The sequence below is a fragment of the Leptidea sinapis genome, chromosome 44 (assembly GCF_905404315.1).
Source record: "Leptidea sinapis chromosome 44, ilLepSina1.1, whole genome shotgun sequence".
Classification (NCBI taxonomy): Eukaryota; Metazoa; Arthropoda; class Insecta; order Lepidoptera; family Pieridae; genus Leptidea; species Leptidea sinapis.
This window is the reverse complement of record NC_066308.1, coordinates 321,961-348,588: the sequence shown is the minus strand read 5'-3', so window position 1 is coordinate 348,588 and position 26,628 is coordinate 321,961. Positions and strand designations below refer to the sequence as shown.

The 26,628-nt window shown below is 35.4% G+C and overlaps 1 protein-coding gene across 1 annotated transcript; it reads left to right on the top strand.

Annotated features, from left to right (window-relative positions):
* Nucleotides 1-20,953: 20,953 nt before the first annotated feature.
* LOC126977191 (uncharacterized) lies at nucleotides 20,954-26,294 on the top strand. Its single transcript, XM_050825906.1, has 5 exons — nucleotides 20,954-20,959; nucleotides 22,524-22,596; nucleotides 22,685-22,768; nucleotides 25,150-25,340; nucleotides 26,127-26,294. Exons 1-5 carry the CDS (start codon nucleotides 20,954-20,956, stop codon nucleotides 26,292-26,294), a joined length of 522 nt encoding a protein of 173 aa, XP_050681863.1.
* The last annotated feature ends 334 nt before the right edge of the window (nucleotides 26,295-26,628 follow it).

Below are 26,628 nucleotides of genomic sequence, written 5' to 3'. Positions count from 1 at the left end.
CTCCTCTTGGATATATTTGTACAGATATCAGGATGATATTAATATTACGAGTATAAGTGTACTTATTTTAGGCGGTTTACTTTTATAAATAATAAAAAAACACATTGCAAAAAACCGACTTCAAAAACTGAAAAGTGTAAAACAACTTAGTTATAAAAAATTAATTTAATACACATCTTATAAAAAAACCTTTAACATTAATAAAATACTAATATTTGTACGTGCTACTTATTGATAAATTTAATATTAATCAAACACTTTTACTTGTATCTGCTACTCACTGATAATTTCAATACATGCATACACACAATCACGGCTCTCTCATACTTGTAGCCAGATAAGACATACATCCTTCATATCAACCTTATCATACGAACTCTCTTATTCTTAGTTTTCTTGACCTGGCCCTCCTTGTCAATACATTTCTGATCTGATCGGGGAATGCCAACCAAGGTTGATCTTATCCAATACTTCCTGTAACGTTTTCACAGTCAATTTACTTCATCATCATCACCTCTACATGAACAAATCACTTCAATATTTTCGTCTCAGTTATACTATAAGTAATTTGTTTGGAGACAGGTAAATCACAATAAAATGAGACAGATTATATTATGTGAAATGTAATAAACTAAACACAAAATCCTAAAAGCTCTCGGTAAATCTAAGATTTCCCATCCTTTCGAACGTTGGAGTCAAATGCATTTTTCATGTTCAAGAGGCACGTTCGTCCAAAGTTTAAGACTTACACTTGCTCTATTAACACACAATTTGGTAAGTTTAAAAGCGATAACCCTCACTTCTAGGTTAAATTACCCACATAAAATTTGATAACAAAATTTTTTGACGACGTGGGAAGCTCCTTTGCCGACTAGATTATAGGTACAACAACAGCGCCTATTTCTGCCGTGAAGCAGTAATGTGTAAATATTATTGTGTTTCCGTCTGAAGGGCACCCTAGTTAGTGAAATTTTTGGGCAAATGAGACCTTACATCCTATGTCTTTATGAGCGTAATTGTATTGCCGCTCAGAATTTTTGGATTTTTCAAGAATCCTCAGCAGCACTACATTAGAATGGGCAGGGCGTATTAATTACCATCAGCTGAACGTCCTGCTTGTCTCGTCCCTTATTTCCATAAAATAAGTCTTCAATTTTCTATATCAGCGTTTTAGCGGGAAGAAGTTCATTACAATTCTTTATACCGCAATCATATATTATGGTAAATTCTGGATAAAATATTTGAATATAAAAAACAGCTTCGACTTCCGAACATAAATATCGTGTAATAGTTCACTAACTAACACTCCCGCTATAAATCACAGACCGAAAAGTTATTCCAATAGATAGCTGTTTACTGAATGGAAAGGTTTGACTCGTATAATAAATATTTCATCCAATATTGTCACCATACTCAGTTTATAAAAAAATCTTTTTGTCGAAAGCATATTTAACGTAGTTACACGCGTATATGTTTTTACATTTTTTTATGAAAGAGGAGGACAAATGATCGATTTACCAGTTGGAGGCTCCTCCTTGTAATGTGTAAGCATTACTGTGTTTCGATCTGAAGGAAGCCGTAGCTAGTGAAATTACTGGGCAAATGAGACTTAACATCTTATGGCTCAAGGCGATGAGCACAATTGTAGTGCTGCTCAGAATTTTTAGGGGTTTTCAAGAATCCTGAGCATTATTTTATTGTAATGGGCAGGGCGTATCTATTACTATTAAGGCGTATTAGGCTGACCGTCCTGTTCGTCTCGCCCTTATTTTCATAAAAAAAACCTGATGTGAAGTGATCACCTCCGCCCAAACTCTCTTGCAACACCGGAGGAATCTCAGGAGCGTTGCCGGCCTTTATCGTCCTGTAAACAACTCAAAATTAAGCACATTCCACAGTTCAGTTGTACGTGGAAGAAGGAGGAACGCCACACATCAAGATGGTGGGGTTAATTTTGATAATTGTGGCGTGTTGTGTGGAGGTGGAATTCGGAGGCGTGAAAATTACTACACTAGAGTCATGATAAGTGTGTTGCGATATCCTCGTTGCAAATATTTATTGAGAAAAATATCTTTGTGGTAACTTCTTTTGGCATGCTGCTTGTGAGGTTAAGCTGTTGTGATTGTTCGGGTAAAGTCGGCTGAAATGACTTTCATAATGGTACCACAGATTGGGAATAGAGTTACCGCCCTCAAGCTATTAAATAATAAATTTTATTGTACGATATTACAGTGAAACGATATTTTACGAAAAATCTTATTTTTCAGTCCGTTGAGTTTCTTGTACCCGTTCTTCTCAGGTCTGCAGCATACTTTTTCGAATGGGTGGTAGTCTTTGAAGTTCAATAAGTGATTTCAAATCCTATTTTGAATAAAAATATTTGAATTTGAATACGGGAATGCAATCAGCCAGGGTCGATGAGCTATAACTATACCAATAGTAGATTTCGTTTGCCGTATAAATCTTCCTTGAAATAAGATTTATTTAATATGTTGGGAATGGCAGCGAAAACGGGCACCGGAACTGGAATAGGACATGAGATAATCTTCAATTTCAAACTTGTTTATTATTTAAAAGAAAACCCTTTATCTATGCGGACGAAGTTGCGGGCATCAGAATTCTATAAATTGTATCTTTAATTTAATGAGTGCAAAAAAGGAAGCTGGGGAGATAATTGTGGCCTTTGTTTAAGAATTGAAAATTTTAGGACCTTCTAATAATAAATTCATATATTTCTTATAATGTTGTCTATAAAATCAATATTAAAGATCACTAAGTATACAGTATGAAACTACATTACTGACGAGACTCGAATAATTTCCAAGTGAAGATGTGAGACGCATTTGTAATAGGGATAATATTCTCACACAAATCTCGGCAACTCAATATCTTTCAAGAAAAACACGTATTTGTATCGATTTATACAAATAATATTAACACAAAACTTACCCTTATCATATGTATGAAGTCCACAGCGACAGTCTTTCGACATACGAGCGGAGTAGCTGGACTAATAGGCGTTGACCTTCGAAAGAAAAAGAAAAAAGTTTCTGACGTCACTGGTGTGGCGCACCCTCCTCATCTCACCGCATTTAAAAATAAATTAGCCTCATGCTTCTTGCTTGGTTGTAGTTTTTTATTGAAACAACTATGATGTCATTTATTTTTATTGTGTGAATTTTATTTTTATTATATTATCTGTATTATAAGATACAAGTAGTTGTCCGTTCCATTCGCAACTAAAGGTTTTATCTCAATACTGCCTGCCAGCTATTAAGTTGGCATAGCGACATCCCATTCTGCACGGACGTAAGCCAAGAAAGGGAAGATATTAGAAGAAAGAAAAACTATTTAAACAACATTAATAAGCAAGCTAATGACACTCATGTTTAAACAAGTGATTTATAAATATTCCTGCATCGTAAAGGCAGCTTTAAAGTACTTGAAGCTTATGCGTAATTAACCCAAAACTGCTTGTATACGCGGTACGACGGTGAAATATTGCAAAGTTCACAATCCTCAAACTCACATCTAACACTTTTACGTAACAAGTAATTTACTATCACAATCTTCTTGAAATTAACGAAGTTGTTTTATTATGATTCGAATGCATCTTTAACAAGATCTCGTCAGCAGTCGGTAGTCTTTAATGAGCGCTAATTTCCGGGAAGCGTTGTAATTAATTCATCGTTACCTTAAACCATTCACTATTTTAATTAGACTACCACTTTTTTTAGAGCAGTTTTTTCTATAGAAATATATTAACATTTTACTCACTAAAGGCGTGGGGGAGGCCTTTGTTCAGCAGTGATCGTTTTCCGCCTGATTGATGTGTGATAATTAAACCATAATTAAGCGAACTTTTAGATTAAAAAAGATGTATGAAAATATGTTTGTGGATTTTATATAATTTTTTTATTTGACTTTTGAAATTATTATTCTCAAGAAGATTAAAAATTAATCGATTCAAGAAACATTAAAAGATAACATTATTAATAAAAAAAATTAACAATGACACAACCCACTTCAAAAAGGGAACCCAAAAAAATGGGAGTGAAGTGAAGCATCAGCATTCAAATTAAAAAAGAATCGTCAATATCAGTTCATTCACTTGAAAGTTCTGAAGTATCTATAACTATTTGCTAATTGCTCAAAATTCGTGCTAGGGTTTATATCATTATCAAATCTATTTAAAATAAATACTTATAAGTGACTTATTTCCTTTTATCTCGAGGGGGTCCTATGGTACAAAGTTCTCCACCATAGATAACTCTGGACCATCAGCTTTACTTTTATTGCCGCTCCTCTTCAGATCTCCTTCTCATTGCATTGTATCTAATGCTTTTTTCGATGTGTTCACAGCTGTTACAATCTATTTAGATGTATAAATTAGGTACCAACGTTGTGTCGCCAAATATGAAGTTGCATTAGTTAGCTATAAAAAATTTTGAAATTTTTTAGTAAACTTTTTTAGTAAACAGACAACAATCAAAACAAAACGTAAAGAAAAAAATAAAAGACAAACAAACGTTACAAAAGGCATTTATTTTCTCAAAATTGATTCCTTTAGAATTCTTTTTGATGTCATTTCTAATATATTAGACACTACTACCGCTTTGGAAACAAATGACGCTCTGAGAGTCAAGTAACTCTCCCAGCATTCTTTTTTTGCGCTCTTTTCAATACAAATATACAATATTGTACAGTCATTTATTTCGCTATAAAATAATCATAATTTAGTCCCAGGCTGTCCGATCACTTAGATATTCAGCTGTGGAGTAATAGGATTTACGACAGAGCCATTTTTTTATAAAACATTTAAATTTATTTATAGATTATGCCTGAACAGTGGCTGGGACTTTATTGTAAAAGTGTATAAATTTACAGTAAAGTCCCAGCCACTTACATACAAGAAACTGAATTCTCACATAATAGCCGTAATTGCTCCCAAGTACTACAAAGGGATTACAATATAACGTAGCATACGAAAATACAGATTGAGCTACATAACAATTAGTGAAAGCTTATTAAGTTACAATGGAATATAAAAATAACATGTCACTACCACTTCAGTAGTTGTTTCTATTTTACCACACTATTCTTTTCCAACCGACTTCAAAAAGGAGGAGGTTCTCAATTCGTCGGTTTGTTTTTTTTATGTTTGTTACCTCAAAATTTTGTACTGGGTGATTCTTAAAATTCTTTTTTTATTTGAAATCTGGTGCCATCTGACAATGGCAACCATGAGAAAACCATAAAAGTCTAGAATTTGCTATAGGTGTGTGCGCGACAAATTTACAAAAAACTCAATATCGCGCGAACTAATTTCGATAATTCTTTTTTTATTGTAAATGTAAATATACTTCAAAAGTAGATTGATGAGAGTTTACTTAGGTTCTAATTTTGGGTTGCATGACAGAGTAAAGGATCTCTCCAATTCCAAGGAACTATTAGAGATACTAGGTCAAATCTTTTTCATGCTATCTGATTATTTGGGTCACATACCGTGACGTCGTAATGGTCAAATAATTGTCGTAATCAAATATGATGATCAATGGAACTCCTTAACCCGATCTGTGGCAGAATATCTAACTACATAAATTAAAACAAATTATTAGTAAGTGTAGTTCAGATTCACTGAAAATCTAAAAATAAAAAATTCTAACAAAAACAACCGACTTCAAAAACAATAGATATAATATGCACTAAAAAGTATGATAATAATTGCGTATTTTTATACAACCTAATAAATTAGTCTAATTCTAGTAAATATTATTTTTATTTTTGGAGTCGGTGTCAGCCGAGGTAGTGTTATATAACTATATGTAGTTATAACACTACCTCGGCTTACTACACTACTCACCTATAACTATGTATGCATAGTTATAGGTGAGATGTGCTTGAGTCGCACCCGCGACGTCAGAAGGCGAGAGGCGAGAGCGGTGTCGCGGCGGGAAATTCACATTTATTTTCATACTTTTTAGTGCATATTATAGCTATTGTTTTTGAAGTAAGATGTTTTTTTGTTATTTTTTTTTAAATTATCAGTTAAGAAATGACCAGCACCTCTTACAGGCTGCAAGTCCTAAGTCATCTTTTAAAATACGCGACATGGTTCTAGGTGCTATCTTCATCTCCCGAGATAAAATCCTTTGGTTTCGGACAGGATTTCTTCGAATTCTTTCACTTACTGCTTTGACCACCTTTGTCGTACGAGCACTACGTGGACGGCCAGATCTTTTTCTTTCGCGAACAGAGGAGACCTCATTGTATCTATTAATAGCCCGGTACACAAATATATTATTAATACCAAGCGTATGGAGAGTTTTAAAAATTGCATTTGGCTACATACATACTTTGTGTTATGCAATCACAGCGATTCGGTTCTCTATATCACCCCACTCTATTTTAATATCGCAAATTGTTGTAGGTCAATGTATTAGCGCCAAAATGAGGAAACTCAATGATGTATCATATAAAAATGATAGATTTGAAATTCAAATGAAATATTTTGTTTATTTTTAATTGTAACAGTATTTATGACCAGACTAAGAATAATATAATATTCATCTATATACAGATATAGTGCAATAATATTTCACTTACTTGAATAAAAACAGAAGATTCACTGCAGTAGAGGCACATAATGTATTTAAAATATTTCTGTCATTGTTAATCTGACTGTCATTCAATCGTAATTTTATTGGTTCTGGGCAGATTATTAATTATATATAATAATAAACATGAGCAAGTTAAATAGAGAGAACTTCTCGAATGAAAATCATTGTAGTACGGTCTTTTTCAATTTTATATCGTATATTATTATAATATTGTACAAAATCAAAATGTTATATGAATAAACATCATATCATTTTAAGGGCTTAATTTCTTATTTGGTGATATAATAAGACTTGATCAAACCCTCGGGTTAATAACTACTGTTTGAAAGGTGACTGTGAGCAGAAATAAAATGCTCCATGTTTAACCAATGTCATAATTGGTCGGTTTTAAAATCGACGATTATCTTCGTTTCCCTGAATTCCACCCTTAGAAGCAGAAGGCTTGTTTGTGAATATTTTCGGTCCTTATATTATAAATATTTTACATTCCATAACCCACTGTGCAATACTGAGGTATATTGCAGTAGTAAATCATAATTTAATAATTATAATTGTTCTAGTGAAAAGGTTGACTCAGCATTTTATTGTTCTGCACTTGTTCAGCAGCGCTGATATTTCGCCCGAAATACTTCACAATTGAGATGAGTGACGTACCGCTAAGACAAGTTCTTAAAAAATTAATAAATTGTGAAGCCACCGGTTCATACAGCGGTTTCAATATCACGTGTATTTCAGGTCGCTTGGTCGCCGCTGGGAGGAGGGAAGCGACCTTGGCACTCCGTGATTTATTGCGCCACGATGGAAATTAAAAGTGAGCGGTGAATAATATCAAAATAGTTAATTATTTTTTTAGATAACTGCTCATTAGTAGATGTAGTAGGCTCCAAAAAATACTAAATAACAATAATCCTCGTAAATGTTATCATTGTAATAAATTAGTGTCATCCGAGGTTTAATTGTTATCTTCAAATATTTTGAAAAAAGAATCTGCTCTAAATCGTACTACCCAACTGCAGATTATCTAAAAGGTCAGACTACTTGGGACTAGATTACAATTACGTAATAGCCAATAAATAGCCAAGGAGCATTACAAACTAACTAAACCTTATTAACTTTAAACTAAAGTTCGCAGCAGTGCTTAAGCTTTAATTTGTGGTCTATTCATATAATATAGACATGCTAGGTCACTAGTGCTAGGGTAATTAATAACAATGTCATTATGCCCGTGAAGCAGTAGTGTGTAAACAGAAAAGTGTTTCGGTTTGAAGGGCGCCGTAGCTAGTGAAATTACTGGGCAAATGAGAATTACGTTACTCGAACGGTTGGCTGAATTGGAAATAGGAACGCGAGAGGTTCGAGTCCCGCATCTTTCATAAAATTTTGATTTCAGTTTATGCCATTAAATTATGAAATTGTAGATACTAAGTCATAACGATTGTGATTACGGTACCCACTATAGTAGACCAGAATCGATAATTTTTGACACAAAAAAAAATTACAGTAGGATGAAACCCAGTGGTAAAGGACGAGAATATAACAAAAATTAAGGCAAAAATAAATTACGGGCGATCTGAGGTCGGGAAGTGGAAAAGGGGGGGTGTTTTAGGGTATATATATTTTTTTACACCATCAGAAAGTAGATATTTCAACAAACAAAAAGCCCCCAAACTTATTGAAAAAAGCTGATATTTTGACATCAGAATTTTCGAAGTTAAAATAAGACGAAAAAATAAATATTTTAAATCAAATAAATTACAGTGTGTTTGGGACATAATAAGGTAAGTTTTCACCAAATTTCGTAGAAAAAAATTTTTATTTGAAAAAGATATAAATAAAAAACCAAAAACTTGGTTTTTTGAGTTTTTCACCTAAATTTTGAGGTTATGTGAAAAAAGTGTAATTACAAAAGTTGTAGATCTCTTTATTACCTACAACTTTGCCGATTAACTTTTTGCCATAGGACTTGTAGTTTTGCCGGCAATCGAGATAAACCATTTTTTACCCTAAAACACCCCCCGCCCGTATTTTATTTTTCCCTTAATTTTTGTTATATTCTCGTCCTTTTCCAATGGGTTTCATCCTACTACTATTTTGTTTCACTTTTTATCATTTTCAAAGGCTTCGGCACTGGTCTATAGTAAGATAGGTGCTGGCAATAATCTTGTAATTTCTTTGACAGCTTATAGAACCATACCATACCATAGAAAGCGTTACCGTCTGAAATCTTGCTTGTTCCTTTAACAAAAGAAAGATTTTAATCGTAATAGTACAACTACGAAATGAAACTACAATACAATGACATTATTTAGTAGAAATTAGCAGATCCGTTAATAATACTTATATAGTTTAAGCGTTATAAATATTACTTATAACATCATTTCAATATACCAACGTATATACTGGGGGAATTATCGATTGTTTTGTAAGAACAAGTTATTTAGTGTTTGATATGTTATAATATTAATAATTGTTATATAATTGGTGCCAAGAAAAGAAACATGATTAATGAGGCAAGTTCTGTGATCCAATCGTCAGAAATGCATCGCTTCAATTAGAATTGACTTTTCTTGCCCAAAAAATAACTCCTATAATAATATTAAAATATAATAAATACTTGTGTAAGTATATTTTTATAAATGTTAAACCTAAGTTGGAATATTATAATAAAGTACATAAATATGATAATCTAGCACATCATTAGTAATGTGATCCATTTGAATTTACATTTATTCGAGACATGTGGTGATATACAAGTTAAGTCATATTTTGTTTAAATTTTCTTTTTTATAACTTACTAACCATATTGCTATACATATATAGTGGAGATCCATAGGAGAATCAAAGTTACCGAGCCCGAATGATTGTGACACTGAAGTGGCAGTGGGCAGGGCACATAGTTCGACGGACAGATGGCCGTTGGGGCAGTAAAGTCCTCGATTGGCGACCACGTACCGGAAGACGTAGTGTTAGTAGGCCCCCCACAAAATGGACCGACGATCTGGTCAAGATCGCCGGAATACGTTGCATGAGGGCAGCGCAAGACCGATCGTCGTGGATATCTTTTGGGGAGGCCTTTGTCCAGCATTGGACGTCTTCCGGCTGATGATGACTATTAATTTATGATAATAACACCTTTACTAAAAAGCTAAAGTTCATAAAATCAAATAAGTTTATGACCACAAAAAACTCTTCGTAGAGTTCTTACCGTAGAAGCCTCGCATTAAAAAGCATTAAGAGAATCCATTTATTAAGCGAGGCGAAGTGAGATAGTCTCTACTTTATTAGAAAAATTCACTGCGATTCCGGAACACTGCACGTTATTTTACGTCTTTTGAAATTAAACAAATCAAACTACCAAAAGTGCCTCTACCGCAGTGAATCTTCTGTACTTCATTCAAGAAAGTGAAATATTATTGCACTAAAGCTCGTATAATTACTGGTCAAATTGGACTTAACATCTTATGTCTCATGGTAACGAGCGCAATTATTTAAGCGCCGCAAATTTTTGGTTTTTTCAAGAATACTGAGCGGCACTGCATTGTAATGGGCAGGGCGTATCAATTACCGTCATATGAACGTCCTGCTCGTCTCGTCCCTTATTTTCATAAAAAAAGCGTATATAGTAGAATCAAACATTTGTGAATAAGTGTTCCGGCTAATCCTTGGAATGATTGGACCATTTTCCAAGATTTTTACTCGAAAATAACTCATAAATGTGTGTGTAGTAGTAGTAAACAAAATTCATCTTCTATGATCAGTTTGGTGAATATTTAATAATGACATATAATATTCATAACTTGGGCATAATGACATTGTTGTTAATTACCCTAGCACTAGTGACCTAGCTTATAACTATATGTAGTTATAACACTACCTCGGCTTACTACACTACTCACCTATAACTATGTATGCATAGTTATAGGTGAGATGTGCTTGAGTCGCACCCGCGACGTCAGAAGGCGAGAGGCGAGAGCGGTGTCGCGGCGGGAAATTCACATTTATTTTCATACTTTTTAGTGCATATTATAGCTATTGTTTTTGAAGTAAGATGTTTTTTTGTTATTTTTTTTTAATTATCAGTTAAGAAATGACCAGCACCTCTTACAGGCTGCAAGTCCTAAGTCATCTTTTAAAATACCCGACATGGTTTTAGGGGCTATGTTCATCTCCCGAGATAAAATCCTTTGGTTTCGGACAGGATTTCTTCGAATTCTTTCACTTACTGCTTTGATCACCTTTGTCGTACGAGCACTACGTGGACGGCCAGATCTTTTTCTTTCGCGAACAGAGGATACCTCATTGTATCTATTAATAGCCCGGTACACAAATATATTATTAATACCAAGCGTATGGAGAGTTTTAAAAATTGCATTTGGCTACATACATACTTTGTGTTATGCAATCACAGCGATTCGGTTCTCTATATCACCCCACTCTATTTTAATATCGCAAATTATTGTAGGTCAATGTATTAGCGCCAAAATAAGGAAACTCAATGATGTATGGTCGTTGAGTGGCTATCAGTAGTGATATGGTGGTATTGATGGCGATTTAATAAAACTAATTCAATTCTAACACTATGACAGTTTAATATACTTTAACAATTCACACACACATTAAGTAGACTGATACACATGAAGTTAAACCATTACAATATAGAAAGAAGGAGAAAACACAGTAATTAGAGGTACAGATATTACGACACGACAGTTGCAAAGTAGGTAAATCTTATAGACAAGCGACACGGGCTTCGCGGAGAATGATCAAGACACGACTGCTGTACCGGCGCGGGCGCGGGTCTTTGAACGATATTCGTTCTGCGCAGGCGCAATATTCACCGGTTACAAGCGGTGGATTTCCACTGCACAATACTGAATATTTTATGTGGGATTATTGTTAATATTAATCTGTATGTTTGTGTATAAGTGTGTTTTAATTAATATAGTTAAGTGTGAATATTAATATTGTAGTTATTGTAGTGTAAGACAATATATATTATAGATAATAATAAATAGTAAATAGATAGTAATAACAGTTATGTGTTGTGTAAATGTATGTTGGTATAGTGTACGTGTTACTGTATGTATCGACCACATCACTCCCCCCCAGAGACCGTCACTACGGGCGATAATAATCTGGAAATCGGACTGTGCGGCCTGAACGAGTCCTTTTGATGTCATCCTGAGCTGGGGCACTCTGCTCTATAGGGTCAGGGTGAAGTACAGGGCTAGGTTGGGGGTTGTTGATAGGAGTGGGAATAGGAAGAGGTTCGTTAGAGGGGTTCATCAGTATATAGGCCGGTTTGAGTCGGTCTATGGATACCGTAACGCTCTTCCCTTTGACTTGTATTTTATAGGTCTTTTCACCCCGTTCCAGAACTTCATAAGGCCCGGTGTAAGGCGGCTGTAAAGCACCACGTACTGTGTCGTCTCTTAAAAATACATGACTACACGAAATAAGGTCTTTGTAGACGAAAATTTTGTCTTTACAGTGACGAGAAGCTGGAATCGGTGTTAACTTTGCTGTAAATTGGCGCAGACGAGAGGTGAAATCCGAAATATCCGTGCTGTTAAAAGAACCAGCCTGGAAAAATTCTCCAGGAAGGCGTAGTGGCTCACCATACACTAGTTCGGCAGAAGATGACTTAAGATCGTCTTTGAATGCACTCCTTATCCCAAGCAGGACTAAGGGTAATGTGTTTACCCAATTACAATCCACGTGACACATTATAGCTGCTTTGAGTTGGCGGTGGAATCTTTCGACTAGCCCGTTACAGGCTGGGTCATACGCGGTTGTTCTGCGATGCTTGAATCCGATCATTTTTCCAAGATATTGGAAAAGTGACGATTCAAACTGTCGACCACGATCAGTGACAATATCAGTAGGACATCCAAATCTGGATATCCACGATATTAATGCCTTCCCAACCGTTTCAGCGGTAATATCCACCATAGGTGTTACTTCCGGCCAGCGAGTGAAACGATCCACCGCTGTTAGGCAGTACCGATACCCCTGTGAAATGGGCAGAGGGCCTATGATGTCGACATGCACAAAAGCAAATCGAGCGCGGGGAAGATCAAAATTGCCCAATGGAGAAGTAACGTGGCGATGCACCTTTGCCCGTTGACATGGCACACATTGACGAGACCATTCACGACAGTCTTTGCGTACTCCAGGCCAAACGAATCGCTCGGAAACAAGTTTAGCCGTTGCGATAGCGCCTGGATGGCTGAGACTATGAAGACTATCGAAAATTTGTCTCCGCAAGTCTTTAGTGACAAAGGGCCTAGGCGTTGTGGTGCTGATGTCACAATAAATCTCCATGTGAGAGTTTGGAAGCTTCAACTTTTTCAGACGTAGTGAAGAATCTTTCGAAAGTTGAGTCAATTCCACGTCTGACTCTTGCGATGAAGCCAAAACATTTAAATCTACTGGCATCTGTAGTTCTTCGACACGCGACAGTGGGTCAGCGACGACATTGTCTTTACCTGATATGTGTCTGATATCGGTCGTAAACTGTGAGATGTAGTCGAGGTGACGATATTGCCTTGGTGAGCAGTTAGCTTTCCTTTCATTGAAAGCGTAACTGAGCGGCTTATGGTCAGTAAACACTGTGAAATGGCCTCTAGCATATGACGAAAGTATTTAATGCTGTCATATATAGCTAATAGCTCCCGGTCATATGGCGAGTACTTTTGTTGAGAAGGACTCAGCTTTCTCGAAAAGAATGCGAGAGGTTCCCATATGTCATTTTTGTATTGTTGCAACACTGCACCCATCGCCTGGTCGGAAGCATCTGTTACAAGAGCAAGATCCGCCTGACAGTCGGGGTGCGCTAGCAATGCTGCATTGGCCAGACTTTGCTTGCACTCATTGAAAGCTAATAGAGCTTCTCCTGTAATGTCGACAGAATGCGAATTTTTGACGTTGCCAGTAAGTAAAGCGTTTAAAGGGGCTTGTATGGCAGCTGACTTGGGTAAAAATCTTCTATAAAAGTTGAGCATCCCTAAAAATCGCCTGAGTTGTCTGACTGTCGCAGGTATGAGGAAGTCTATTATAGCCTGAACCTTAGAATCTAACGGCTTAATGCCAGATGCAGATATTCGATAACCTAAAAACGTTACCTCTGGTGCACCGAAGACGCATTTTGACGTGTTGACGAGGACGCCGTATTCCTTCATGCGGTTGAAAAGCTGATGAAGATGGGCTTCGTGCTCGGCTTCGCTCCTTGAAAAGACTAAGTAATCATCAAGGAAACAGTAGCAAAAGTCGAAGCCTCTCGTCATTTCATCAACAAACCTTTGGAAAGTTTGACCAGCATTCCTTAGACCAAAGGTCATAAAGGGAAATTCATACAAGCCAAAGGGAGTAGTGATCGCGGTTTTCGGTATATCCTCCTTAAAAACGGGAATCTGATTATAGGCCTTCATTAAGTCAATTGTCGAGAAGACAGTACATCCAGAAATAGCGTGGGTGAAGTCATGGATGTGCTGAATAGGATAACGGTCAGGTATGGTCCGCGAATTAAGCATCCTATAATCACCACAAGGTCGCCAGCCGTTTTCCTTTTTGGGTGCAAGGTGTAAGGGAGAAGACCAGGGACTATCAGAGGGACGCGCTGTACCATTGCTAAGCATGAGTTCAAACTCCTGCTTGGAGATTTTAAGTTTATCCGGTGCCAGTCTGCGAGGGGTACATGAAACAGGAGGGCCGGGTGTGGTCCTAATGTGGTGTACCGTATTGTGCTTTGGAGACGCAGGCGTACCTGCGGGACGTGTGATTTCCGGATACTTACTCAAAATAGCGTGAAAGCGCGTGTCGCCTGTTGGAACTTTAACAGAAAACACATTATTATTAGCAATACAAGCATTTGCTGACAAGGTTGTAGTATTGTCTAGTAAGCGTTGATGTCAGCAATCTACTATTAAATTATAAAAACCAAGAAAATCAACGCCTATAATTGGCTTGGTTATATTAGCTACAATTAATCTCCATGGAAAATTGCGCCGTAAGCCTAGATTTAAGTTGAGCTCAATAAAACCAAATGTATCTATAACAGACCCGTTGGCCGCGGTGAGCTCGAAGTTACTTTTGGCTCGACGTTCACGAAGCGCAGAGAGAGGGTAGACACAAAGACCACTGCCGGTGTCCACCAAAAACTGGACATTCATACTGCGGTCGGTGATGAAGAGGCGACCCTTATAAGATGGACAGTCGTTTGTCGCCACTACCGACTGCCGGCGGCGTTTCCCGCCTTGTTGTAGTCGCATGCGCCTGTGCTCCGAACTTGCTATGGTACCAGCACACAGGGAACTTGCGATTGCTGGATTCTGACCGGTTCTGGTGTCGCGATGATGAGCGGCGACGGTCACGTGGTCTCGAGCGGTCCATAGAATAGCAAGAAGTCTTAGTGTGCTCTTCCAGCTTAAGAGTCAGGTGCTGAACCATCTTCTTTAACTCCGCAATCTCATCTGACTGGTTCGATGTATATGCCCTGCTTGAGGAAGCAGCGGCGACGTTACATGGTGACGTGAGCTCATGGATACGGTCTGTCAGGTCTGCCAGCTGCTCCAGAGATTGGGTTTGTTGTGACGCCAGTACTGTTTGGATATTGTGCGGGAGTCGGTTGGACCAAATGGATTTGAGAAAGTCATCAGGTGCAGAAGGGCCAGCCAAGTCTTGCAAATGTCGCAGAAATTGTGAAGGTTTTCTATCACCGAGCTCCTCGTGCGTCAACAATTGCTTAACCTTTTTCTCGTGCGAAGCGGATAAGCGCTTAATAAGCTCTGTCTTAATCTTGTCGTACTTATTGTTAGGTGGAGGGTTAATAATTACATCCTTCACATGTTTTGCAAACTGCACGTCTAAATTATTTGTCACATTATAAAATTTTGTGACGTCATCAGTAATAAAGTGGCTTAGAAACTGACCTTCTAGAAGTGCAAACCATAATTCCGGATCCTCGGATGAAAACGGGGGAACTTTAATTTTTATAATCTGCATTCCTTTATTTTCACGCTCAGTGGAAACGCGCACTCGTCGAGTTCGTCGCGTTGTCACGTTGTCGTCCTTACGCGAACCAACATCTGTTACAGATTCACTGCTATCACTCAAAGTGGTACCTGGATTATCTGGTATACTTGTGTTCTTCAGGGGTCACCAGTCATGGTCGTTGAGTGGCTATCAGTAGTGATATGGTGGTATTGATGGCGATTTAATAAAACTAATTCAATTCTAACACTATGACAGTTTAATATACTTTAACAATTCACACACACATTAAGTAGACTGATAAACATGAAGTTAAACCATTACAATATAGAAAGAAGGAGAAAACACAGTAATTAGAGGTACAGATATTACGACACGACAGTTGCAAAGTAGGTAAATCTTATAGACAAGCGACACGGGCTTCGCGGAGAATGATCAAGACACGACTGCTGTACCGGCGCGGGCGCGGGTCGTTGAACGATATTCGTTCTGCGCAGGCGCAATATTCACCGGTTACAAGTGGTGGATTTCCACTGCACAATACTGAATATTTTATGTGGGATTATTGTTAATATTAATCTGTATGTTTGTGTATAAGTGTGTTTTAATTAATATAGTTAAGTGTGAATATTAATATTGTAGTTATTGTAGTGTAAGACAATATATATTATAGATAATAATAAATAGTAAATAGATAGTAATAACAGTTATGTGTTGTGTAAATGTATGTTGGTATAGTGTACGTGTTACTGTATGTATCGACCACAGATGTATCATATAAAAATGATAGATTTGAAATTCAAATGAAATATTTTGTTTATTTTTAATTGTAACAGTATTTATGACCAGACTAAGAATAATATGATATTCATCTATATACAGATATAGTGCAATAATATTTCACTTACTTGAATAAAAACAGAAGATTCACTGCAGTAGAGGCACATAATGTATTTAAAATATTTCTGTCATTGTTAATCTGACTGTCATTCAATCGTAATTTTATTGGTTCTGGGCAGATTATTAGTTAAATATAATAATTAACATGAGCAAGTTAAATAGAGAGAACTTCTCGAATGAAAATCATTGTAGTACGGTCTTTTTCAATTTTATATCGTATATTATTATAATATTGTACAAAATCAAAATGTTATATGATTAAACATCATATAATTTTAAGGGCTTAATTTCTTATTTGGTGATATAATAAGACTTGATCAAACCCTCAGGTTAATAACTACTGTTTGAAAGGTGACTGTGAGCAGAAATAAAATGCTCCATGTTTTACCAATGTCATAATTGGTCGGTTTTAAAATCGACGATTATCTGTTTCCCTGAATTCCACCCTTAGAAGCAGAAGGCTTGTTTGTGAATATTTTCGGTCCTTATATTATAAATATTTTACATTCCATAACCCACTGTGCAATACTGAGGTATATTGCAGTAGTAAATCATAATTTAATAATTATAATTGTTCTAGTGAAAAGGTTGACTCAGCATTTTATTGTTCTGCACTTGTTCAGCAGCGCTGATATTTCGCCCGAAATACTTCACAATTGAGATGAGTGACGTACCGCTAAGACAAGTTCTTAAAAAATTAATAAATTGTGAAGCCACCGGTTCATACAGCGGTTTCAATGTCACGTGTATTTCAGGTCGCTTGGTCGCCGCTGGGAGGAGGGAAGCGACCTTGGCACTCCGTGATTTATTGCGCCACGATGGAAATTAAAAGTGAGCGGTGAATAATATCAAAATAGTTAATTATTTTTTTAGATAACTGCTCATTAGTAGATGTAGTAGGCTCCAAAAAATACTAAATAACAATAATCCTCGTAAATGTTATCATTGTAATAAATTAGTGTCATCCGAGGTTTAATTGTTATCTTCAAATATTTTGAAAAAAGAATCTGCTCTAAATCGTACTACCCAACTGCAGATTATCTAAAAGGTCAGACTACTTGGGACTAGATTACAATTACGTAATAGCCAATAAATAGCCAAGGAGCATTACAAACGAACTAAACCTTATTAACTTTAAACTAAAGTTCGCAGCAATGCTTAAGCTTTAATTTGTGGTCTATTCATATAATATGGACACGCTAGGTCACTAGGGCTAGGGTAATTAATAACAATGTCATTATGCCCAAGTTATGAATATTATATGTCATTATTAAATATTCACCAAACTGATCATAGCAGATGAATTTTGTTTACTACTACTACACACACATTTATGAGTTATTTTCGAATAAAAATCTTGGAAAATGGTCCAATCATTCCAAGGATTAGCCGGAACACTTATTCACAAATGTTTGATTCTACTATATACGCTTTTTTTATGAAAATAAGGGACGAGACGAGCAGGACGTTCATATGACGGTAATTGATACGCCCTGCCCATTACAATGCAGTCCCGCTCAGTATTCTTGAAAAAAACAAAAATTTGCGGCGCTTAAATAATTGCGCTCGTTACCATGAGACATAAGATGTTAAGTCCAATTTGACCAGTAATTATACGAGCTTTAGTGCAATAATATTTCACTTTCTTGAATGAAGTACAGAAGATTCACCGCGGTAGAGGCACTTTTGGTAGTTTGATTTGTTTAATTTCAAAAGACGTAAAATAACGTGCAGTGTTCCGGAATCGCAGTGAATTTTTCTAATAAAGTAGAGACTATCTCACTTCGCCTCGCTTAATGAATGGATTCTCTTAATGCTTTTTAATGCGAGGCTTCTAAGAACTCTACGAAGAGTTTTTTGTGGTCATAAACTTATTTGATTTTATGAACTTTAGCTTTTTAGTAAAGGTGTTATTATCATAAATTAATAGCTATCATCATCATCATCAGCCGGAAGACGTCCAATGCTGGACAAAGGCCTCCCCAAAAGATATCCACGACGATCGGTCTTGCGCTGCCCTCATGCAACGTATTCCGGCGATCTTGACCAGATCGTCGGTCCATCTTGTGGGGGGCCTACTAACACTACGTCTTCCGGTACGTGGTCGCCAATCGAGGACTTTACTGCCCCAACGGCCATCTGTCCGTCGAACTATGTGCCCTGCCCACTGCCACTTCAGTGTCACAATTATTCGGGCTCGGTAACTTTGTTTCTCCTATGGATCTCCACTATATATGTATAGCAATATGGTTAGTAAGTTATAAAAAAGAAAATTTAAACAAAATATGACTTAACTTGTATATCACCACATGTCTCGAATAAATGTAAATTCAAATGGAGCACATTACTAATGATGTGCTAGATTATCATATTTATGTACTTTATTATAATATTCCAACTTAGGTTTATCATTTATAAAAATATACTAACACAAGTATTTATTATATTTTAATATTATTATAGGAGTTATTTTTTGGGCAAGAAAAGTCAATTCTAATTGAAGCGATGCATTTCCGACGATTGGATCACAGAACTTGCCTCATTAATCATGTTTCTTTTCTTGGCACCAATTATATAACAATTATTAATATTATAGCACAAACACTAAATAACTTGTTCTTACAAAACAATCGATAATTCCCCCAGTACATACGTTGGTATATTGAAATGATGTTATAAGTAATATTTATAACGCTTAAACTATATAAGTATTATTAACGGATCTGCTAATTTCTACTAAATAATGTCATTGTATTGTAGTTTCATTTCGTAGTTGTACTATTACGATTAAAATCTTTCTTTTGTTAAAGGAAGATTTCAGACGGTAACGCTTTCTATGGTATGGTATGGTTCTATAAGCTGTCAAAGAAATTACAAGATTATTGCCAGCACCTATCTAACTATAGACCAGTGCCGAAGCCTTTGAAAATGATAAAAAGTGAAACAAAATAGTAGTAGGATGAAACCCATTGGAAAAGGACGAGAATATAACAAAAATTAAGGGAAAAATAAAATACGGGCGGGGGGTTTTTTAGGGAAAAAAATTGTTTATCTCGATTGCCGGCAAAACTACAAGTCCTATGGCAAAAAGTTGATAGGCAAAGTTGTAGGTAATGAAGAGATCTACAACTTTTGTAATTACACTTTTTTCACATTACCTCAAAATTTAGGTGAAAAACCAAAAAAAAACAAGTTTTTGGTTTTTTATTTATATCTTTTTCAAAAAAAAATTTTTTTCTACGAAATTTGGTGAAAACTTACCTTATTATGTCCCAAACACACTGTAATTTATTTGATTTAAAATATTTATTTTTTCGCCTTATTTTAACATCACAAAAGCACCCTAATTTTCATTCGAAAATTCTGATGTCAAAATATCAGCTTTTTTCAATAAGTTTGGGGGCTTTTTGTTTGTTGAAATATCTACTTTCTGATGGTGTTAAAAAAATATATATACCCTAAAACACCCCCCCTTTTCCACTTCCCGACCTCAGATCGCCCGTAATTTATTTTTCCCTTAATTTTTGTTATATTCTCGTCCTTTACCAATGGGTTTCATTCTACTGTAATTTTTTTTTGTGTCAAAAATTATCGATCCTAGTCTACTATAGTGGGTACCATAATCACAATCGTTATGACTTAGTATCTACAATTTCATAATTTAATGGCATAAACTGAAATCAAAATTTTATGAAAGATGCGGGACTCGAACCTCTCGCGTTCCTATTTCCAATTCAGCCAACCGTTCGAGTAACGTAATTCTCATTTGCCCAGTAATTTCACTAGCTACGGCGCCCTTCAAACCGAAACACTTTTCTGTTTACACACTACTGCTTCACGGCAGAAATAGGCGCAGTTGTAGTACCCATAATCTAGTCGGCATCCTGTTTAAAGGAAGGCTCTGGTGAATTTGTGTTGGTACTAAATAACCACAACAATTTCAAAATTTGCGAATGCAATTTCAAGTACAATAAGCCCACACCTGACAAAGGCTTTCATTAAATTATATATTTATTTTATGAATAAGTAAATTGTAATATAATATTATATAAATTTGTTTTTTTTTCCGGTTATTTTGCTGATATTAACAGGGTTTTTTGTTAAAGGAAACGAGTGAAACTCGAATCCTGGTTTCATAAAACCACACAATTGCTTATTTTTTCTTTTCAGTTATAATAATACATGCAATTTTTACTATGTATTTGCTTTATACGATAATTGATTTAAAAAATGAAGTCCAAACATAATATTATAATAAAACACTTCTACGATCCACTTGAATATATCTATATGTATTTACATAGTAATACTAAATGATATATAACACTAGGGCAGTCGGGTGACCAGTAGAACGCACGTCCACCACTTTCGACTGCACTAGCAAGAAGTGCCTAATGGCTGAGAGCAATTCGTAACAGTTACCACACTACCAACTTAATAATATGAAAGTACGAACTTCATAATTAAGTGACATCACTAAGATATTGCATGTGTTTATATAATATTACAATTACTAAAAATATAGTAAATATAATAAAATAATATAATATTACCAGGTTACAAATAATTGTATTAATATAATCATTACTGAATGTTGGTACTAATTAGAATGTCAAATAATCATAACAATATAAGCATATGTATAGTATATGAGTATTATTTACCCAAAAATTCTGAGCGACACTAGAACTGCGCTCATCACCCTGATACATAAGATGTCAAGTCTCATTTGCGCAGTAATTTCACTAGCTACGGCGCCCTTCAGACCGAAACACAGTAATGCTTACACATTACTGTTTCACGGCAGAAATAGGCGCCGGTGTGGTACCCATAGTCTAGCCGGCATCCTGTGAAAGGAGCCTCCCACTGGTAAAGTATACTACAAGTATCGCGTGAAAGTGGTAATTATGACGAATTATTTAAAATATAATTGCATTCATTAATTTTTTCCCAAACAGTTATAATCGTTTTTTTCTTAAATTACAAGAGCCTGGCTTTTACTCAAATTACAAATGGATTTATTAACTTCCTTCCTTGCCAGCAAAAACTATGCAGTGTTTTAACAGACAGAAAAGAATTGTAAGTTTCTTTAACGAGTATCATTAGTGTTGGTAAAACTTTTAGCGCACTTTTTATATTATAATTGGCTTAACATCTTAATATTAAGGTTCCTCAGAACCTACGTGATCAGATTGAGTATTTTCAAACGGTGTTATTATTCTTTAAAAAAAACAATATTCAGATAATATGCAATAATTTATTTATAATTTACTTTATAAGTGTGTTTTTAATGAAGAATAATAAGACATTTTCCATCCCATTTGTTGTTTCAATCAAATAAGAAGGAAGTTTTACCAGTGAGAGGATCCTTTGCACAGGATGCAGGCTAGTTTTTGGGTACCACAATGGCGTCTATTTCTGCCGTGAAGCAATAATGTGTAAAACATTATTATGTTTCGGTCTGAAGAGCGATGCAGCTAGTGAAATTACTGGGCAAATTAGACTTAATATCTTATGTCTCATGGTGGCGGGCGTAATTGTAGTGCCGCTCAGAATTTTTGGGTGTTTCAAGAATTCTGAGCGTCACTGCATTGTAATGGTTAACGTATCAATTTCCACCAGCTGAACATCCTGCTCTTTTCGTCCCTAATTTTCATAAAAAAAGGAATAAACAAGTTATCTCCATTTTAAAATGGCCTACCATAGTAGTACTACGCGTGAACTCAAGTAAAAAACGGGCGCGACTACTGCAGTACTAATAATATAATATGAAAGCAAAACAACAATTTTTTCTACCAGAAAACTTTACCAAAAACTATAAAATTCTATGGTTCAACTTATCAACACCATATTGTGGTATAACGTATGTTTGTAATTATCGTAAAATGAGATTTACATCCTGATTTGAAAACACATTGCCTTAATAACTTTTCTCATTAACTGAATACCCATGTATTGCTCTTATCGTTGTTCGATGTTCATTGAGACCACTCAATACACAAACACACAAAGATATATACCAATATATCTAAAAGTTTTCTTATTTTCTTTCTCGTAGTTTTAACTTTGTGTGGTAACAGCAATGGTAATTACAATAAATTAACTTAATAAAAATATTTAATAATATTTAACAATGGTACCTTAAAAGGATTTATATTTTTTAAACATTTTAGGGTACAATGTTCATTTACCAAATAATTGGCCGAGTCCCTGGAGTGACGGAATTATACCATTTACCTTTAATTATTTTTCATTAAGTAAGTAATTATTTTATTTATAAGATATATTTCGCGCGATTAGAATGTTTCACGGAGGGTTCTGTGTATTTCTCACATAGTGTAAACCAAATAAACTATTCAATGTCTGACTGTATTGTTGTATATGATAACTCCCCCTAAAAAGTTTTCACAATAAGTTAGATAATTTTATACAATAGTTTTATACATCACACAATAAGACTGAAGTTTTTAAGAAGAAAAAATAAAATTGTAAAATATATGTTAAAGATCCTAGTGATCTGAGAATTGTAGTTCTTCTTAATCGTCTTTCATTTAATTGGCTTTTTTCAGTAAAACTTTGTTATAAAAATGTCTTTCTTGCGCTGCTATTAACTAGTATTCATCGTTATCAAATATAAATTATATTTTATATTTACAGTATATAATTGTAATAAATACTTTAGACACTTTGGATAAATACAGATATTCAACGTTGTGGGCTTATATATGGAGCTATTGTAGCCAAACAAATCTTATTAATATGTAACGAAAAGTCAGCTACAAAACACCCTTTTTCTTCTAAATTACACCTATACGTGGTCGGGCCGGGTCGCTACTAGATTAAATAATAATAACAATAAAAATACTTTTAAGATCAAGAATATTGGAGTATTCGCCATAAATATTATTAAAAGTACTTACACAATATAAGGTTTTTACAAAACTTCATGCTCATATTATATTTTGTAAATTCAAATTTGAAATGCGTTTATTATGTTAGAAATTTCAATCATTTCCCGTCAATTTACACATTTTTTCGAGGTTAATATTAAACGACAACATAGGTATGGAGCCATTTGTGTTATTTATAACCTAGGTCCAAAAGAATAATTGAGAGATTTTTTTTACAATATAAACATTTTAAATATTAGATAATTAGCTAGAAACAATGAACAATGAAGCTACAAAAAATCGTAATATTAACAGGAACAAACATATATTGGTTATGCCTACTACTCGGTTAGGTCGAGTTAGTGAGTCTTTTTTAAGCGATGTATGTGCTATTACAACTTTATACCAGAAAATATTCAACACAAAACGACATTTTGTTGAACACAAAAGATATTCAAAATAAATGTTATAAATGTTTGTGTGGTAAAGGTTACTATTGCATAATATAAATTACTGTCTTAACCTACGCTATGATAGCATCATCATAGGATACCACAGATTGGGGACGGAGCAACCGCCTTCAAGCTATACAAGTCAGAATACGCGGATATACTTTTTTATATAAGAAGGGCCAAACTGGCAAGAGCTCCACGTGATAGGGACTGATGAGGCAACTGTATAATATGGACGTCCGTAACACCAGGGGTCAAGAGATGTTATGTTGGCCTTTAAGGGAGTATGCCCTAATCTTGTAGGTAGGCCAGTAATTGATTGTATTAAGAAATTAATAATTTGATTATTTTCTCTAAGGAAATAAAAAATGTATCGCAAGAAATGAAGCTTGCCGCAAGGACTTTTTCGTGTATCATCACAAAAGATCTGAAGCTTGGTGCTTATCGTCCATATAAAGGACAGGAATTTTTCCAAAGAAACATCGTGAAGATTCGGCCGTAGTAATTTCTAATAATTATTTTGTGAACTTCAATGAATAAAGACGTAATAATATATTAAGTTTTATTAAGATTACATTGCATCATAAAAAGATAAACCAGGATTTATATTTTACTGAACATGTGGCCAGACTTCTTGTGGGTAGTAATGTAATGGGACGGTCTTTCGATTTGTTTGATTTAAACCTTAAATAGGATTATAATTTGAAGTCGTTCCTAAGAATAAAATAACGTACTTAAGGGACTTACAGACGAACTATAAAGTGATTGAATTCGGATATTACTTACGCACTAGTCCGGTCTCTGATCCAAGTTCAAACAATTCAGGGGCAACTTTTTGGCATACGGCATTTTACGCGGAGCAACAGCAGGCATTCACGTCGTTGATCAAGAGTCCTTTCAATCGGCGTAAACTTTGGGCAATGCTATCTGCTAGTGCATCCTCTCTAAGTGGGTTTAAAATGAGCTTTTTACAATCACCACCTCACTGCCTCTGTGCACGCAGCTCGGAATCTTGGATTCGGTTCGGATGCAGTGCGCGAGCGTTCATACAAATAATAGTATGGCCACTTCAGTCCGTCAATAATCTTCTCCGAAACGGAGGTTATCGATTAACAGAAAGAAATAGCATGACGGAAGCCGGTTCTAGTGTGTAAACTACCATAGAAAAAGTTCTACTACTCCGGACCGTATTTTCACGGGTACAGATCGGACACTGATCGGACGTAGTGCAAAAGCGCTCTGATAGTACCTACTTTCAAAGCAGAAATTGCTTAGTGTATATTTTGTTCACTGCAGGTCCAAGACGTCTTATTAGCGTTGTGAGAAAAGGCTTAGACCATATCCAAGAGCGGTCATGTCTCAGGTTTATCGAACGAGACCCGATGGAGGTATCAAGAATAATAAACTTTACGTATCTTTTCTTTAGTTACTCAGATGCTTTGGAAAGTTGTTGCCTTGAATACTTCACAATGGCTTACGGAAGAAGGGTGAGAGCGATGTCTTAAATCTGATGCAACGTGTAAAATAAACATCTTTCAGCGATTCACTTATGAAAGCATCACGACGTGGTATTAAAAATTGGCCATAAAAATTCGTTCGATTTTATCGGATATCGTAAATTTTCATGTACATTGTGAAGGAAACCAGAAGGCATCCATCTGAAATTTCACTATTTGAAAAGATAGGTACGTGTAGGTAAGGTAAACATCCACACATTTTGCTCTTAATGGTGATTTTATTATTATAACACTAAAATAAGGGTTAGCTCGTAACTAATTCTAAAAGGCTTCATAACATACGTAATAGCTTTAAGGGTTAATGTATACACATTTATAATAAAGCCCCAAACACTGTTCAGGTATTAACTATAAAAAAAAAAATTTTAATTTAAAAAAAATATTAAAAAATGACTCTATCGTAAATACTTCTACTCCACAGCTAAATATCTAAGTAATCGGTCAGCCTTGTTAGTCCAATAATCATAATCTAGTGATTATGATTATTTTATAGCAAAAAAATGACAGTACAGTTTAATTGTATATTTTATTTAAAAGAGCGCAAAAAATAATGTTGGGAGAGGTCCTTGCGCCGCTTCTTCTCTCCGAGACCACCTTTTGTTTCCGAATCGATACTCGATAGTACTTGAGAGACATCGAAGAGAATTCTATAAGAATAAATTTTGAGAAGATGACTGCCTTTAATGCCTTCATGTAGTATTTACAGTTGTATTATTCAATATATCTTCAGGTTTTAATATGATATAATTGTTTTAGCTCACACTCATAACGCCGAGGTGTATGATGCCAGCAGAAGTAGCTCATGCAACCCTGCACGCGATGGGCTTGAACCATTCAAAACATTCAAGATTTGATACAAAGGCGGTTGAATCTGTTTTATTTCCAATAAGTTGTGATCGAGGAAAACATAAATATAAACCATAATACTATATTTCTAATTAATTTTTAAAAACTATTGTTATGATATGGTCGAGGGAGGTGATGGCTGCTCCATGCATTAACTAGTGAACGGGCGCTGCTTGTAGTGGCAGGATGACCCATGTCATAAGTTACACAGTATGCCGGCTATCACGGAGCCTTTTTCTGCCGCAAACATTATTATGTTTAAGTTTAAAGGATGCTACAGCTAGTGAATGTCTCAGTGATGAGTGCAATTGCTTGATTTTCAAGAATCGTGAGTACAATTGCGTGTCTCGCCACTTTTTCTCATGAAAAAATTTCAAGATAAAAATTATATATCGCTACCTTCTGCCCATCA